The sequence below is a fragment of the Leptonychotes weddellii genome, chromosome 14, assembly GCF_054177405.1.
Source record: "Leptonychotes weddellii isolate Sample4059 chromosome 14, ASM5417740v2, whole genome shotgun sequence".
In the NCBI taxonomy this organism is placed as follows: domain Eukaryota; kingdom Metazoa; phylum Chordata; class Mammalia; order Carnivora; family Phocidae; genus Leptonychotes; species Leptonychotes weddellii.
Window position 1 is genome coordinate 79,114,953 of NC_138382.1, and position 17,375 is coordinate 79,132,327.

Genomic DNA, 17,375 nt, shown 5'->3' on the forward strand with positions numbered 1-17,375 from the left:
CAGGGGCCTGAGGGAGCGGAGGGGGAGAGGACCCTCCCCACCCCTGGGACCAGGTGGGGCGCAGGCCGGGAGCCCCGAGTTCGCGGTTACCAGGACGGGGTGGCCGGGCTGCGTGAGGACAGCGGGGCTGGTGGCATGAACGCCAGGAGGGGTCAGCCCCGGGACGGGCGAGAAGCTTCTCCGTGTTTCAAACACAGGAGAACTTCTGGTTCGTAATCTGACAGGACACTGCTCAGACGGGAGCCCCACGAGGTGCCGGGCGGGCGAGGGGAAGGCACCTTCCTGGGGGTGCGGGGGGACACGCCCTGCAAAGCGGCGAGCTGTGCCCACAAGTGGTGGCAGAGGCGGCAGACACCGCAAACTCCAGAGCAACCCCCAAACCGTCTCCCAGAGTCCAAGTGGTGCGCCGAGAGACAAAAGGGTGCGGCACTGTGTAAAATCCACGAAAACCACAGAAGGCAGAAAGCAGGATCACAAAACCAAAGACGAGGCCGCGAGCAGGACGGCAAGGAGCTGGGGGGTGAGCTCACCCTGCATGCATGGCAAAAGGAGCCCCCAGGTTATCAAGAGCCGTGAGCTGTGTCCACGGGAGGAGCTCACGAACCTTCCCCGGGCTCCACAGAACCGCCGAGGCAGGCGGCCTCGTCTTCACCCCGGTGCACACCCCAGCGGTCTCCCCGGGGGCTCAAGCTGGACTCAGCCTTCTGGAAGCTGCAGGGGCGGGGGTCTTAGAGCAGACGGGCCGGGCAGGGCTGCGGGTCCGCGAAGAAGGCTGCTGCGCGCCAGGTGGGACCCGACAGCAGGGCAGGCTGGACGCACACGGAGGTCTGCGGTCCGGGGTGGCGCGTGGGCCGCTCCAAGTCCAGGACCTCGGCCCGACTGCCTGGGGCTGGGGGGAGGACCTCCGCCGTTCCAGGCCCCAGGGGCAGCCCAGTGAGATCAACAGGAGCTTGGGGACACCCCAGAGTGGGGTCTCTGGCCCAAGACTCTGTCCACCAACGGAGCTAGGTCGTGGGCCCTGCCACGTGTCTGCCACGTGAGCCCACAGCATCGCTGGCACCTTCCGCCTTGCCCTGGTGCAGAGCACTGAGCTGGTGACGAATGACCCTGTCAGGTCTGGCCGGACCACCCAGGCCTGGCCCAGAGCCTGGGGTCTCCGGGCCCCAGAAGTGGACGAGGGGCTCCTCAGACAGGGATCCCCGGAGGTCTCCGCTGTGCCTGGCTCCCAGGCAGGCTCCTCACGGCCGCCGGCACCATGCCTCCAGGGTCCCTCTGGGTTGCCAGGACTGTTCACCAGGCCACCTTGTTGCGCTGTCCTGTGTCCCGAGACGCTGCGGGCTCCAGGCTCGCTCTGGGCATCTGCCACAGCCCCCTCTTCCGTCCCATCTCGGGGTCCTGGCCCTTCAGGACAGGAGGGGTCCCGGGGTGCTCATCACCCACCCTGAGCTCTGAGGCGGCCCCACTGGCTGGAGCCCAGCTGTCCTGCTGTACGTGTGGGCTCAGGGGTCTTCCAAGGGGAACCCCTTCCCCCAGCACCTCCTCTGAGAGCTGGTGCTGAGCACTTGGGGCCCCAGCAAAGGGAACTGAGATGGACAAGAGGCACCAGGGGCCCCAAAGCCCCTCTCCAAACCTGGAAGACAGGACGATAGCAGGCACCAAATTCAGGGCTGTCTTGTCCTTGGTCCCCAAATCCAAACCCAGAGTCAGTTGATCAAACCGCACACTAGGTCTCTGGGGACTTTTGCTTGGGGCGGCATTCCATTTGTAGACCCACTTGGGTGGTGGAATCTCCCCAGCTGAGCCCTGGCCACCGCCCTGCTTCCAAGTATGTCCTAAGTGACCGCAGCGTCCTGCGCACTTCATACTGGGCTTCTTCCCAGGGACGTCCTAGTCTTCCTGCTCCATGACCCCTTTGCACAATGCATTTCCTGACGCAGCTGGTTACGAGTGGGTCCAGAAACGCTGGTTCACATGCTGGATTGTTACCGGCCACCTCTCTGGACTTAAATACTGGTCATCTGTTCATTTTTGCTTTTGTAAGAGGACTTTCACATTTCTGCAAATAATAACCACTTGGGTTTTTCTTTTCCTACCTTTTGTTGACCTTAAATAAACAAAAAAGCCAGCTATTTTAGCAGCAAAATGAGTTTATTTGGGAATAGCAGAGACTTACAACCCAGGACGAGCGTGTAGGGTGAGCCACAGGCCCGTCCGGCGGCGGTGGCTGGGAGGGGCTGCTTCACCGAGTGCCCGCAGGCCCCCTTCCTTCTGCTGGGGATGGGGAACCCAACAGGCTCTTCCCGTCACAACGCAAGGGGAGACCCCGCTTTCAACGAGGTTTCCTTTGTTTACTTTTACACGTCGTACCTCATTTTTCTTATTATGATGGCTCGGACGTCCAGGAACGCCTTGCCTAGTTACGGTGACCAAAGGCAACCTGGCCTCCATCCTGACCTGCACGGGGACCCCTCCTGTGTCCCACTGTCAAATGTGGAGTTTGCTGGAAGTCTCTGGCAGGTGTAGTCAATTACAGCAGTTCTAACTGCAAAACTGACGAGTACATCTTGAGTGTTAGCAACTGTTTTCACACACAGTTTTTCTCTTTTACGCTGTTAGTGTGGATTACGCCAAGACACTTCCGTTCCTGTGATGTCCTCGTCTTCCAAAAACACTGCGGGATCCACTGTGCTACTTGAGCTCGGCTTCTGTACGCCCACCCATCGGTAAGAAGCGGACGCGGTTTGTACCCCCGTGCTTCCTCCGGTCGGGGTCCGGGGCGCAGCCGGGCTGGTCTCACCGACCGGTTCTTCTGTGTCTGGTTCTCTCATCGGTGTCTGCTTTTCACACGCTGAATTTCTTCTTCCTTCCAGGTTTTTTTTCAATCTTTCTTAATTTTTAACAAAGACGTTTAAGACTGCAAATTTCTGAGGATGGTTGTGGGAGCATGTAGACAATGACATGCAAAAGGATTCAAGACATTCTTGACGGGAGCGGCTGACTTCATAAATACCACGGCTCATGAGCAGGCCACAGGGAGTAAGACCCGCACGACGTGCCACAGACACGGGCAGCCGGCTTGGCTCCGACCGCGGCGAGGAGATGCCAAGGCGTAGCAGCTTCCAACACCACGAATGGACGCTCTCACCAGTTCGGGGAGCTCAGAAATGCAACCCCGGCCTCACTGGGTAAGAAGAAGGGGTCAGCGGGCTTCACTCCTTTCTGGAGGCCCTCAGGGAGGACCTGTGTCTTGCCTTTTCCGGATCCTGGAGGCCACCCACGTTCCCGGGCTCCTGGTCCCTTCGTCCACAGACAAAGCCGGCCGCATGGCACCTCCCTGCGCCCCACTTCTGTTGCCACGGCTCCTCCTCTGACCCTCGGCTGCCTCCCTCTTGCACTTCTGAGGGTCCCTGTGGCCCCCTGGGCTCCACGGACAAGCAGCGTCACCTCCCATCTCAAGGTCAGCTGAGAAGCAAGCCCAGTTCCTTCCGCGGCCTTACCCCGTTCACCATCAACCAAGCATAGTCACACACAGGTTCTGGAGGCGAGGCTGTGGGCGCCTGTGGGGTGGTCTCTCTGCCTCCCACGTGTGCCAGCAGGCCCGAGACTGCCACAGGAGCCCCACGGCAGCACAGGGGGACGCTGGGGAAGGGGCTGCGCTCCAAAGGGTCTGGTCATCAGGCCTCCGCAGACAAATGCTACAGGGCTCCCACCTCACACACGGCTGCGAAAGCCAGCTCTGGTGCTCGAGGACCCGAACACAGCCCAGAATACCAGCTGTACACGTGAAGCTCATTTCAAAAACACCGCCGTGAACTCACGGCAGCTCTAGTAAGAACAAGGGTACCTGGGCCAAATAAACCTGAAAAACGTGTTTATCACGACACCAACAAAATGGTGGAAAGTCACAGAGTGGGCCATTTGTATTATCTTTCAAAAACTTACCTGCTGTGAATTAACAAGAAAAAAGACAACCCAACAGAAAAAAAGGCAAAACACTTGAACAGACATCTTACAAAAGAGGAAACTCAAAATGACCAACAGAGACACGGAAACGTGCTCTCCTCCACCGTGATCGGGGAAACACTCGGTAAAAGCCCCCGAGATGAGCTTGTGTTCCAAACGCCAACGTTGCCGTCAAAAAGCCACGATTTCCCGTATGTGCAGCTTGCGTCATCTAAGATTGCTGTTTATTTTTTAAATTTCTATGAATCACTAAGAAAAAAGTACCAAGCAGTGAAAGCAATCCACTTAAACGCGGGCCCGGAGAACGAGCCGGAGGCTCCCAGGAGAGGAGGCACATGTGACCCGGACGCCCCTGGAATGACGGCTCCCCCGCGAGTGCTCGCCGGTGAAACCGTCAGGGCGGCCCATGCGCCCCGAAGCCCGGATTCCCAGGGTCCCCGTGAGCCCCTGAGCTGCACTCAGGCCTTAGCACTGGCAGGAGCACCGGGGCCAGGAACGTGGCGACGTCCTCCCCTTGACCTGCCCTGAGACGCCAGGGCTCCCAGGCTCGTCTCCTCTCCTCCCTGCGCGGTCTGCCCGCTTCGTGGGTCTGGGACGTACTCGCCGCCTCTCCCCCTGCATCTGAGCATCTCTCAAATCACAGCTGTCTCAGGATCAGCGGGCTGGCGTAGTCTTACCAGCAGCATTCTTTCCTGGAGACTCCAAGTCACGGTGCCTCTGGAAACCGTCTCCACGGCTCCATGAGGACAGGGCGAGCCGTGTGGACGGCGGGGTGAACCGGCCGTGCGGCCCCGAGGGGGAGTCCACGCCCGCAGGTGCCCGGGACAGCGTGAGCTATCCACACACCTCATACTTTCCACGGAACTGTTAGTTTTTAAGTAAACAGAAATCAAATGTAATTGTCTGGAAAGCCGGGATTGTTTTGGTCAACGAATCCACTCCCAGTCCAGGCTACAAGAGTCGCTCGGGGGGCGCAGGCCTGGGGGCCCTGCAAGAGCCGCCCACAATGTGAGCAGCCCGCCCTCCCGGCTCCCCGCCCTCGTGCCCTCGTCCTGAGCGACAGAAGTGCTGCCTCTAACGGGGCTTCCGGACAAGGGCTGCCTTAGCAGGTTTATCTGAAGGCAGAAAAGGCAGGACCGCAGTAAACGATTACTTGTAAGCGCTCGGACGGAAGACGCAAATTCATCTTAAACCACCACCACCTCCAGCTCTCCATCTCCAGATGCAGGACGCAGAGCACCCAGACCCCGGGCACCTCTGAAGTGGCTGGCGGGGAGTGCGCCGCGTGACAAAGTGGGCGTGAGGCTGCCGTCTGTCTTCCCATAAAGCTGTGTGACGTCGCCCGAGCATGGCCGCTTACACCGGAACACCGCCCCCTCTCTCCCCCTCCCACCTCTGGTCCGCCTGAGGAGGCTGATCGCCAGGACCAAGGCGACGGGGCACCGGGGGCTGCCGCGCGTGCCTGACACAGCGCCCAGCCCTCCGCGGGCCTCCTCGCAAGCCCGCAGGGGTCAGTCAGAGGCAGGCGACCAGAGCGGGCCCAGCCCCTCGGTGCCACTTTTTCACCACTTAAGGTCACTTGAGGTGAGGCCTTCCCACCCCGGGCCTGCACAAAGCCCTTCTGGACACTGCTCCTGGGCGCTTGGAGCGCTGGGCAGCACCGGGCGGGCTCCTGGAGGCCCACGGACTCTGTGGCTATCTACTCCCACCCTGAAAATGCCCGTGACCTTCCTGTAAGGGAGACTCCAGGCAAGAAGGGCCCCCACCAAGCACACGCCCCAAGAGCACACACTCTCCCCTCCCCTCCTCGTGGGATCCCCGGTCCACGTCTGACCAAGGCGGTGGCTCTGCTCAGCCACTGTCCCGGCTGCACGGGCCGTCCACGCTACCGCGCTCCGGTCCCCGCAGAGTTCGGTGTGGCATCGCGGCCCCGTGCCTCCCCCAGCCCCCCGCGCTCCCAGGGTCGCACGGGATTCCTCACACAACCTTCCTCGCAACGCTTCAGTCGGGGTGCAGGAGCAAGGCCTCCGTGTCCCCGGACCTCAACCCAATGGGAAGTTTAACCCAGTTTTACAGCATGCCCATCTGGTGCCAACCGCCCAGCCTGAGTGCAAACAGCGAGGGGAAGGTGTCCTCTGCGGGCCCTCCAGGATCCTGTGCCGGCCCCAGGCCCCCTCGCCGGCTCTTCACTGCCCTGGCCCGGCCCTCGGCACTCCGGACACTGCACTTCACACCCAGCAGAGGAACAGCCGGTGTGACCCCAAGGGAAGGACATGCATAATGCCCCAACCCGGACCCGGTCAGTCTGCTTTAGTCCGTGCTGGCCCACCCTCCCCGGGTCCGCGTGCGCCCAAGCGACGCACGCTCCTGGACCAGGAACTGACCGCCCGTTAAACTCGGGGGTATCTGCCGGCTGCACCAGAGTCTGATTTGAATAAATACACGCACAAAATATGAAACAGCGGTCCCTTTCAACCCCGCCAATGGTCTCTGACCGCGCTTTGCCTTCGCATCACCCCAACGGGGCAGAAGCGGGTACGAAGCTGGTCAGCTAGACGCCTACTCAAGTGGACAAGATACCAATAGGTAAGCAGAACAGAGAAGCAAACTATCCTAGGGAGAACCTGGCTGACAAATATTCGGAACTGTTCATTTAAGAATTTTAAAAAGCACTTTGTGAAAACGTATTATGCCGTACACTTGTGATTCATTTACTTTTCTGTAGGTATGTTCTGCTTCGGTTTAAAAAAAGAACAAGGATTGTTTTGTAATGAAACCAACAAAAACTTACCATGTGGAATAAAAAGGCAAAAAGTAAATTCTGCCTCTTGCAAAACTGAAGACAGTTTCATCAGCTCGACTAAAAGTAACGGCTTACAAACGAGGCCCCTCGGACGCCCGTCACGGCCCAGGACCCCACATGCCACTTAACCCACGGGGGAAGCAGCACCACGAGGGTCCACGTGACTTCCTCTTGGTGACGGTGTGAGACAGCGAGGGACCCTTCTGTGCCTTTCGTTCTAGAACGAGAGCCAAATGGCACGAGACCGTCTCGTGCATGGTACCGTGGGCTTGTCTCCACCTGGGTCTGCGGAGGCAGCAACGTCCTCCCGAGACCGCCACCGCCCTTGCCATCGGCAGGGACCCCGTGCGCGGACCCGCCAGGAGCGTCTTCCAGCAACCCCAACGCGGGACAGCCGGGCCGAGGTCAGGACCTTGACTCCCGCCCAGGCCGAGGCACCCAGAGCGCCAGGCAGGCCAGCTGCGTCCCGTCAAGCGACCAATCGGCAGACGCCACGTCCATTAGCCTCTGGCCTTTAAAGGACACGCGCCTGGCCTTGGCTGTCATGCGAAACGGTCTTAACACTGTTGCTGCTTCTCCGCAGCGGAAGCAACCCAATGTTTTCATTGCCAAGAAGTTATTTTCTCTGAAACAAACTTTTCACAAATTGCATGCCTGTACGTGGAGATTTTTTTTACTGTGGTTTTTACTACATTTCTTTGCTCTATTACTCATTACTCATCACTCATGGCTCTATACTCATTATAAGTGGCTTTGGCGAGATACTTCCCTTGTTATTTAGGAGATAATTCAGAACTTGCTCTTTCTAAAGCACGAGGACCACGTGAGGCAGAGAGCGGGGATCATCCCTCTCTGCTCACTGTCAGACAAACGAGCACAAGGATTTTCCCAGGACGGAGAGAAGCAGACAGCAGGACAGGGACACTGAGATGCTTTTCAGGCCAAGTGCCTCCCCGAGATCTCAGGCCACATCCACGGCTCGGGCCTTCACGTGCAACTGAAGACAGAACCCCCAGCACAGGTCTGCCGGCGACACCGGACCCAGGGGCGCCATCAAGGAGACTGCAGCCAGGCGCCCGGAGCTGCTGACCGAAGATGCCACCCTGGGTACGTCCTGCTCTCGGCCGGTGCGGACGGATGCGAGCAGCAATGCCCTGGGTCCCTTCCGCGCGTGACACACTCTGACGGAAAGAGGTGCGAAGTCAAGGCCCATCCACACAAGTCAGCACCCATCATCAAAGGTGACCCACATTAATCTTAACCCAAGTTCCTTCCAAAAGGAAAGTTTATTCAGGTCAGTACTTTCCCCTGCAGAGGACAACCACAGTCACAAGGAGCAGAAGTACAGCCCAGGAGTGAACTTAGAATGATTCTCCTCAGGGTGCCTGGGTGGCTCAGTTGGTTAAGCGATTGCCTTCGGCTCAGGTCATGATCCCAGGGTCCTGGGATCGAGTCCCACATCGGGCTCCCAGCTCAGTGGGGAGCCTGCTTCTCCCTCTGACCCTCTCCTCTCTCATGCTGTTTCTCTCTCGCTTGCTCTCTAATAAATAAATAAATAAAATCTTAAAAAAAAAATGATTCTCCTCATCTCCACCTCATCGAAGAGCAGGCTTGGGGCCTAAACACCTGACCAGAGACGGCTCTGGGAGCGGCGCACGGAGGACACAGGGCGGAAGGCCCCACGGTGAGAGGGGCCACCTGCGCGCGCACACATCCATCTCTACGACACTCATGCACACGTGTGTATGGACGCGAGAGAAATGTCAAGGGAGGACTCACTTGCTCGAGTGTCATCCATCTTCAAACACCAACCCTTCGGGCTCCTGGCACTCTACGTCAGGACCAAGGACTTACATGTAAACGTCAATCATCTGATTGACTTTCTCTACAAAGTTAGATTCTGTGGCTAGGCAAGCGCAGCTTGACTTCATTCAGAATTCCAAGAAGCAATAAAAAGATGTGCTACCTTTCCATCATAAGAAGTTTACAACGTGACACAAATACCACAGAGGCTTTGGGAATGAAACGTTTATAAAGCTATAATGCAGTCCTAGAGAACTGAAAAATGTTTGCCGCATCAAGCCAGAAAGGACTAAAATCTCGACAAAATGCATCCCATGGGTCTGAAGCTTTTCATAGTAAAGAAGTTTGCTATACCAATCAATGCACAAAGAACCCCAAATGTTTCCATCGGCCATGTCAGCATGCACTGGCCTGAAGACAGGATGTCAGAAATGTCAGCTGCTGGGGCGCCTGCGGGGCCTAGTCAGTTAGCATCTGCCTTCAGCTCGGGTCGTGATCCCGGGGTCCTGGGATCAAGCCCCATGTTGGACTCCCTGCTCGGCGGGGAGGTCTGCTTCTCCCTCTCCCTCTGCCGCTCCCCCTGCTTCTGCTCTCGCATCCCCTCTCAAATAAACTCTTTTAAAAAAAAAATGTCAGGGGCACCTGGGTGGCTCAGTCGTTGGGCGTCTGCCTTCGGCTCAGGTCGTGATCCCAGGGTCCTGGGATCGAGCCCCGCATCAGGCTCCCTGCTCAGTGAGAAGCCTGCTTCTCCCTCTCCCACTCCCCCTGCTTGTGTTCCCTCTCTCGCTGTGTCTCTCTGTCAAATAAATAAATAAAATCTTTAAAAAAAAAAAAAATGTCAGCTGCTAAGTTAGTGCCTGTTGACATAACGAACAGTGAAAAGAGACTGCATGCGGATGATGTTTGAGATACTCCGTATGTTGACTAATCACATCAAGAAAACCCAGGATTTACCCAGAGGTCGGGCAGGAACGTAATTTCCCAGCTCTATGCCAGGAGCACCTGAGTCTTCCTTAAAAATAATCACATTTGGGGGGTGCCTGGGTGGCTCAGTCGTTAAGCGTCTGCCTTCGGCTCGGGTCATGATCCCGGGGTCCTGGGATCGAGTCCCGCATCGGGCTCCCTGCTCCGCCAGAAGCCTGCTTCTCCCTCTCCCCCTCCCCTTACTTGTGTTCCCTCTCTTGCTGTCTCTCTCTCTGTCAAATAAATAAATAAAATCTTTAAAAAAAAAAAAAATAATAATCACATTTGGGGCACCTCAGGGTGGCTCAGTTGTTGAGCGTCTGCCTTCGGCTCAGGTCATGATCCCAGGGTCCTGGGATCGAGCCCCGCATCGGGCTCCCTGCTCCGCGGGAAGCCTGCTTCTCCCTCTCCCTCTCCCCCTGCTTGTGTTCCCTCTCTCGCTGTGTCTCTCTCAAATAAATAAAATCTAAAAAAAAATCATCATCATCACATTCCACTTACTTCAACAGGACCCTGTTCCTTGTGAGTCAGCAGAGAAGCGCTCACAAGGTTTGACCTCAGGAAGGAAGCAGCTGGTCAGAAAGGCTCCCTACTCCCCCAGACAGAAGGACGTGACTTTCTCAGAGAGGAGTGCTTGTTACCGAAAAACGAAGGGGAGTCCTCTAAAGCAAGGAGCCACAGCAGCCTCACACACGTGTGATCAATAAAAAGCAAATTAGTTACTTTATTACATTTTAGTGATTTCTTAAAATAAATAGAATATCAAACACACAGTGAGAAATGAAGCACACAAGTGACAAGCACGGGAACCAGACAGTTCGCTCAGGACCCCTTCGTGCTCCGCTTCCAGGATCACACGGCCCCCACCACTCAGTCACAGGGCGAGCTGCTGCCCTCACAGAACTTACAAACCCGGGCGTCTTCGGAGGACGGCGCGGGCAACGGGAGGAAGTGGGAGGCGGGCCCACAGCTCCTTCCCGTGTCCCGTAGCCTGTTCCTTCCTTCCTCAGGTACAGAACTCACCTACCTTTCATCCTACCTGAAGTTAGGGAGCAGTGACATGTGTCTGACTTTCTCTATTCCTCTTTAGGGTTTTCTGCAGCTCGAGATAGATTCAAGTAATACTTCCAAGGAAAGATGCAAAACTAACGTGACTCCAGAATCTTCCGGCGGCTCACTCAGACCAGGGCTCGGAGCCGCCGGTCAATCAGCATCGGCAGAACTGCGGCCGCATGAAGGCCAGGCAGGGCTGGGCGCACCTGTCTCCCAGGAGCATCTGGTCGGGAGAAGCACGAACGACCGTCTGAACCAACACGGAGGGGATCCAGAGCCGTTCCGCTCACTTGGAGTTCCAACATAACTGCGAATAACCACTTACATTGTTTTTAAATACGCAGGATAGAATGGTCCATCTAAACGGAGCCCCGCACACCCCTCGCAGGGCATGCGGCTCCTCAGAAGCCAGAATCAAGATGGACGGGTCAGGACACCATAAACCCACTAAAGGAACCATCAGCTGAAGGGCATCACCTCTCCAGAGAAACATGCTCAGAGTGAAAACTAGTCTACTTTACCAAAATCTGTCTTTATTAAAGTGAACAAATCATTAGAGTACTATCCAAAACTTCGCGAGCGATGGCTAGAATTTGCTCCGTTTGCCTATTTCCAGTCAGGCAGACGCCAGCTGACCGTACCCCTCGCCACGGTCGCGTGCCAGCAAGAAGCGTCTCCATGCCTGTAAACGGCATCTTAGCAGAAGACAGACTTTGCAGATTTTCAGTGCTTTTAGTGAACTGGTATTTTCAGTAAACGTTTTCTGAGCAGCAAAGAACAAGAATTTTTTTCAGAAATCTTAGAACTGGATATAAACATTGGCAGTAGACACAATCAATAAATATCATACAGTTTCTCAAATGAACAAGATCCCCCCAATTCAAATCCCTTTCCTAAAGACATTCCAACACCCTGACCTGAGACCGAGCCCAGCCCACTCATCTCCCGGGACCCCAGCTGGTCAGCACGAGGGGCGTCAGGTCACGTGCAAAAGGGGGTGGGGTAGGAGGGGACAAAGCAGAGGGGGTCGCTTTCCATTCACACTGAAGGAGAACTTCAAGTAAAGGGATCCACGGCCTGGAGACCTCGAGACACGCGCACCCCTCGTCTGACCCTCCGAGGTCAGCAGCGGCCGTGGCCTCCGTGAGCTGCTGAACGCGGTGCCTCGTCCCCCGCCTCGCTCCGCCCGGCATCCTGCGTGCGCTGGGAGCCAAGGGAGGGTTTTCCGTGGTTCACTGGGAGCCTCTCGGGGGAAGGTCTGTGACCGTGCGCACTTCGTACCCAAACGGAAGCAAAGAGCAACCACCGACCCTGCCCACGCGCCCTTCAGACCTGCCCAGCCGGCACCGGTGTCATTTGCGGGGCTGGGTCTTCTTTGGCACCGCGGGCCGCTTGGGCTGCCACAGGTGGTTGTGAATGGTGAGCGCGTCCACGCTGACGGACATGGTTTTGGCTGGGATCAGATTGAACTGTTTTCGGTCCGAGCTGTATTTGTACAGCCTGTCAATCATCTTCTTGGCAATGCTCTTGGGCCCCGTGCCCGTCAGTTTGTGGATCTCCTCGCTGTCGGGATAGTAGCAGTAAAGCGCCCGGAACTGGCAGCCGGCGTCGCGGAACAGTATGATGTAGTGATTGGCGTCACACTTCTCCAGCTCCTGTACCGGGGGGGAAGGAACAGAGGCGCGGGCCTGAGAGTCGCTGCAACACTCGAAGCCGCTCCGGCGCTCCATGGGCGCCCCCGAGCCCAGGGCCCCCGGGCCACCCGCTCTCGGGAGGGCCCACCCACAGCCCGGGGCTCCAGTCTTCCCACTCGGACAGTCGGGGGCACGGCACCTGCCCCCGACACCTGACTTAGAAGTCGAGGTGTGCGAGAAGCAATGCTCTGGAAGTGGGAGAGAAAGTCACACACGACATCACGAGCCACCAGAGAAACGCAGACGAAAACCCACACTGGGACAGCACTCGCGCCCACTGGGAGAGCCCCAACCCAACAGGAAGATGACAGCAAGTGCTGGGGGCGGTGCAGAGACCGGAGCCTCCCACGTGGCTGCAGGGAGCGGAAATCGGTTGGGCAGCTGCCCGGAACGTCAAGCACAGTGTCACCCTGTGGCTCAGCGGTTCTTGTCTGAGGTGGAGACGCGAGAGAAGCCGAAGCTTCCGCACAAAACCTCGGACGTGATTGCTGACCAGCAGCATCCACCATCATCAGAAAAGTGGAAAGCCAGGCGTCTTTCAACTGGAGAACGGATAAACCAACTGGGGCCCATCCACACGATGGAGTAGGATTCGGCCACGAAAGGGAGTGAGGTGCTGACACGCACTGAACAGGGATGAGACAAAGCCGGGATGCTTTGGGGGAGAAGACAGCCCCAAAAGGCCGCCCGGCGCGGGATCCCCTTCGTGGGACGCATGCAGGCGAGGCCCGTCCAGAGACAGACAGCAGGTTGGTGGGAGCCGGGGGCTGCAGGGAGGGCGGGTGGGGACAAGGTTTCTTTCTGTGCTGGAATCGGCGCTGACAGCCGCACTACTCGGCAAGCAGACGGAAAACCGCCGACCTGCAGGTCTGTGCGTGTGAACGACACCTCAGGGACGCGGTCACCCACAGGAGCCCGAGGCAAGCAGCACTGTGGGTGCTCATTACAGGGTCCACTGTGTTGTGCTCTGAATTCCAGACCACTTTCCTGTTAAAGCCCCAGCTGAACCGCCTACCCCAGCACCTCCCCCCGCCAGGGGTCTCTGAGCCCAGCACCCTCCCGCAGCAGCGTCCAGGCTCTGCCTTCACCCTCTCGGCCCGCGGCAAGGGGCTTCTCCGGAGGCTGGGGACGGTCGTTCCCGTAACGGCTACAGAAGCGGACAGGGACCCAGCCGTCCTCTGTAGAGCCAGGAATTTAGAAGACTTGTAAAAATGTAAAACAAGTCCACTCTTCTAATTAATTCTGTTTTAGAAAACAGACTTATTTTTCATAAATACCTCTTAGTTTTGTGAGAATATAATGGGCTTGCGATGAACTCAAATATATTAACACACAAATACATATTTTAAAAGATTAATGGATTCTGGAACCTGAATCCAGAAGTGTATACAATACTGACTTCAACTAAATAAAAATTGTGTTTAAACACAGAGCGAGATGCAAATAAGCAGCACCTCCAGGCACTGGGCCCTTCCTGCCCGCCCCACGCCCCCCACGCCGGCGGCCTGTCCCAGGCACCAGCCTCCTTTCGCATCCTCGCTCCCCTCACATCTATCCTCGGCCCGCTAGTCAACATGACATTCACAGGGCGGGTTGTTTCTGGGCCCTCCTCTGCCCACAGCTGCATTCACCACTTCACTGAAAGCAAAGCTGGGGTCCTTCCGCCAACAGAGACCCTGTGGGAGCTGCCCCGTGCCCTCTGACCTGCCCCGAGTTCCCCCAGGCCCCCCACCACCGTGGTGCCGTGCGTGCCATGCTCCCAGCTGCCTGCAGCATCCTTCCCCCGGGCTCTCATCCCACCCTCCTCCGCCTCTCCCAGGTTACCAGTCGCTTCCTCGCTTACAGCACGGCCAAGCGCGGCCACCACCTGCTGCTCTAAACAGTTTTATGGGACAGAGCCACGCCCATTCATCCACACATAGTCTGCGGCGTTTTCACGCCCCAACACCAGCGCCAAGCCCCACAGAGCAGGCACCGTGCCCTGCCTGCCCCGGAAGAAGCCCACGAACTCCTCTATCAGGGGCCGCCTCACTCCTCACGATGTCAGCTTCACAGCCCGGACCTTTGGGTTTGCTCCCTGACTGGTCCCCAGCATCCAGACCAGCGTGATACACCGAAGGAGCGGCGTCCCCCACTCCTGCATGGTGCACAGAGCATCGCTCCCCCCGACACTGAGTGCCAGTGAGGCTAAGGGCATCCAAGTCCTAACCTTGACCCTCTCCTGCCAACTGCCTTGCAGATCGTCCTGCTGACCACCATCAGCTCACCTTGAAATGACCGAGGTCCGACCGCATTCTCACATAAGGTGTGATCAGTTGCCCGCAGGGAGGCAGCGGTCAGCACAACAGAACCAAACAACAGGCATTTTACCGCCGAACTTCCATCTCTCCAGTGATCCGGGAGCTGAAACGGGAGCCCCCTCCTGCCGCCGTGCTCCCCTTCATCCCTCAGGACACCTCTGCCAATTCCTTCGGTCTCCAGCCGACACCGCCTTGGCCAAGGGCATCAGAGTGCAGAAACCACCCGGCCCCCTCCGCTACCTGCGGTCACCCCGCCCCGGCTAACCCGCAGAGGCTACTGGTTCTCGCCACTTGCTTCGCACCGTAGGGCCCTGCCCTGGACTCCAGCTCTGTCCCCAGAACAGCAGTCTGAGTCTGGCTCGTCTGAAGCCTGCTCTTCCTCAAGCCGTCCCTCCCCCTGAGCCACGGAGCGTTGAGCGGACGGCTCCCGTGTGAGCGCGCTCTTTCCCACGCACCAGCAGCGGGGCCGCACCAGGCAGCCCAAACGTGTGAACAGTGAGCTTCTGTTTTAGGAAAAGCCCTTCATTCTACATAAGAATCTAATGGTTCATAACATTGTGTCCCAACTATACGCCACTTAAAGAAAAAACCGAATGCTGACATTTGATACTTGCCTCTAATATTGAATTCTTGTGAGGTTCATTCACTTTCCCGGCCAGACAGCAATGAGAAATAGCATTGTGAATAATCGGTTTGTTTGACTTGCTACTGGGCTCCTTGAAGAGCTTGGGACCTGTGAAAACAGGCAAGAGTCACAGACGTATACTCTAAGGCATGCGCACTCGCATGCTCACACGCGCAAGAAAACCCCAGTTCCCCAGAGCCAAGCAGCAGGCCGGCTGGGTCAGCGAGGTCAAGGCTTTTGGAAAGGGAAAGTAACAGCTGCTTCAAATCTATGTGAAAGAATTCATTCCGAGTTATGAACTTTAAATAAACTAGAAAAGGATCAAAGTGATTATTAGTTTGTCCCCCTTCTAGTTTCACTTACTTTGACATAAAAAGGACAAAACCCAGAAATAGTTTCGAAAGTCTGAGGCTCCCCAGTGCCAAGACACACTACTCGGCGTGAGGCCACAGGGACAGAAAGGCACGTCGCCAGCCACTCAGGTGGCTGGAGAGCCAAGTACAGCCTGCCCCACCCCGGCAGGGACACGCCCGTGACCTCCACGGGGAGCGAGGCCATTACCTGTGTATTCGGCCACGGAGGCGAGAGAGGATGCTGCGGACGCCGTTTCCCAGTCTCTGTCCGTGCTCCTGCTGGCGTTGCGGCTCAGTGTGGGCAAGGCTTCCAGTGACTCAACTCTGCTGAAGGAGAGGGGCAACGGGGGCAGGGCAGGGATGGTCACGGGCACCCCCTCGCCCACCGCCCACACTGGCTGGCTGAGCCCACCCGACACCAGCCAGCCCACACCATCCAGGCAAGAGGGAACGTCCGCGGTGGAGGAGACGGGCGGCAATGCGGGGGGGCAACCCCGTCTGACCCGCCCTCCGCCCCGCGGAGCACAACTATAAACTGGGCAAAACACCGAAGTCCGACGCCTCGGGTACAACAGTGTGACGAAAGCAGACACCCTGGAGGAACGCTGGCCTCCATCAGAGGTCTGTCTTAGGCGCCACCCCAGTGGAGCAGGGAAGCAGCACTGGCTCCCTGCTGGACACAGTCTGGGACATCTGTGTTGCTGACCCACCGCAGGCAAGACCCCCGGAGGGAGGGAGCGAGGGAGGGAGCACAGGGGGCTGGAGTCCAAAACCCCGGGTCTCGACGACTCTCTGACCCCGGACGGGCCTGAGGGCACCCCTCGGGGCAGTCTCCACGGAGCCCAGCCAGTGCTGGCAAAGCAGCCTTGAGGGCTGCCCCCAAGGGGGCCGGCCAGCCCAGGTGATCGAGCGGCGGAGCAAAACCCCAGCCAGGACCCAGAGTCCCTGATGTGGGCCCTGTGCACGGCCCCGGTGACAGAAGCCACCAGACATGTGAAGAGGAGGGCCACGTGGCCATGGCCCCAGGATGACACACACAGTAAAGGACGGAGGACACGGGGGGGCCCACACCACACAGGGAGAAGGGACAAGGCCATTGGCGGTGGTACTAATGAGGTCCCCAGTGCGTCCTCCCAAATTACTGTTGAGTCACAAGGGAAGTTCTCCCGCGTCAGCAGAAGCCACCGCCTCACACCGGCCACAGCGACAAACAGCGGCCACCGGAGACACGCAGGCTGAACCACGTCCCGCAAAGCCCCAGCGACGGGCGGCCACCACAGGAACTGCACCCGGGTGACGGAGGACAGAGGGCAGAGGACCGGTCTCGACTAAGGAGGCCCACGGCTCAGGGCCATGCGCGGTCCTGAGTGGGGTCCTAGGCCATCCAGGACACTACGGGACAGCTGGTGACCACAGAGCGTAGACTAGAGGCCCCACTGAGGCGCCATCTGGGAACAGCGGGTATTCAGGGATGCGTCCTCGCTCACGGGAAACACGCAGCCCCGCAGCAGAGGCTACAAAGCCAGAGTGCTCCAGCTCCACGGCTCTGATGCAGCCTGGCGGGGGTGGGGGGGGATCACCCCGAAATCACAGCACACAACCCGCCCCCCCACGTCCGCCCCACGTGCCCCCCTTACCGCTGGGAAGGCGTGCCCCCCGAGTGCACGCTCTCGGGCTCGGTGGTCGCCGCGGAGGCCAGGGACAGGCTGGAGCCCGACTGGGCCCGGCTCAGGGGGTCGGCTGCTGAGACAGGAGAGCTGCCGCGAGGCCCGCCTCGGCCACCCCGCCACCGCACGCAGCCGCCCCGCACGCCCCGCC

General features: G+C 58.1%; 1 protein-coding gene across 5 annotated transcripts in view; it reads right to left on the reverse strand.

The window, feature by feature from the left end:
* Nucleotides 1-11,098: 11,098 nt before the first annotated feature.
* CAMSAP1 (calmodulin regulated spectrin associated protein 1) overlaps nucleotides 11,099-17,375 on the reverse strand; it is a 54,921-nt gene continuing 48,644 nt past the window's right edge. For 2 of the 5 annotated variants that reach the window (XM_081803925.1, XM_081803924.1), the window contains 4 exons: nucleotides 17,195-17,297; nucleotides 15,766-15,881; nucleotides 15,194-15,312; nucleotides 11,099-12,240 (listed from right to left, as the gene is read on the reverse strand). In XM_081803925.1, coding sequence (XP_081660051.1) covers nucleotides 11,938-12,240; nucleotides 15,194-15,312; nucleotides 15,766-15,881; nucleotides 17,195-17,297 — 641 coding nt within the window. In that variant the 3' untranslated portion in view covers nucleotides 11,099-11,937. Of the gene's footprint in view, nucleotides 12,241-15,193; nucleotides 15,313-15,765; nucleotides 15,885-17,194; nucleotides 17,301-17,375 lie in introns of all 5 variants that reach the window. The other 3 variants (XM_081803921.1, XM_081803923.1, XM_081803922.1) reach the window with 3 other exon arrangements.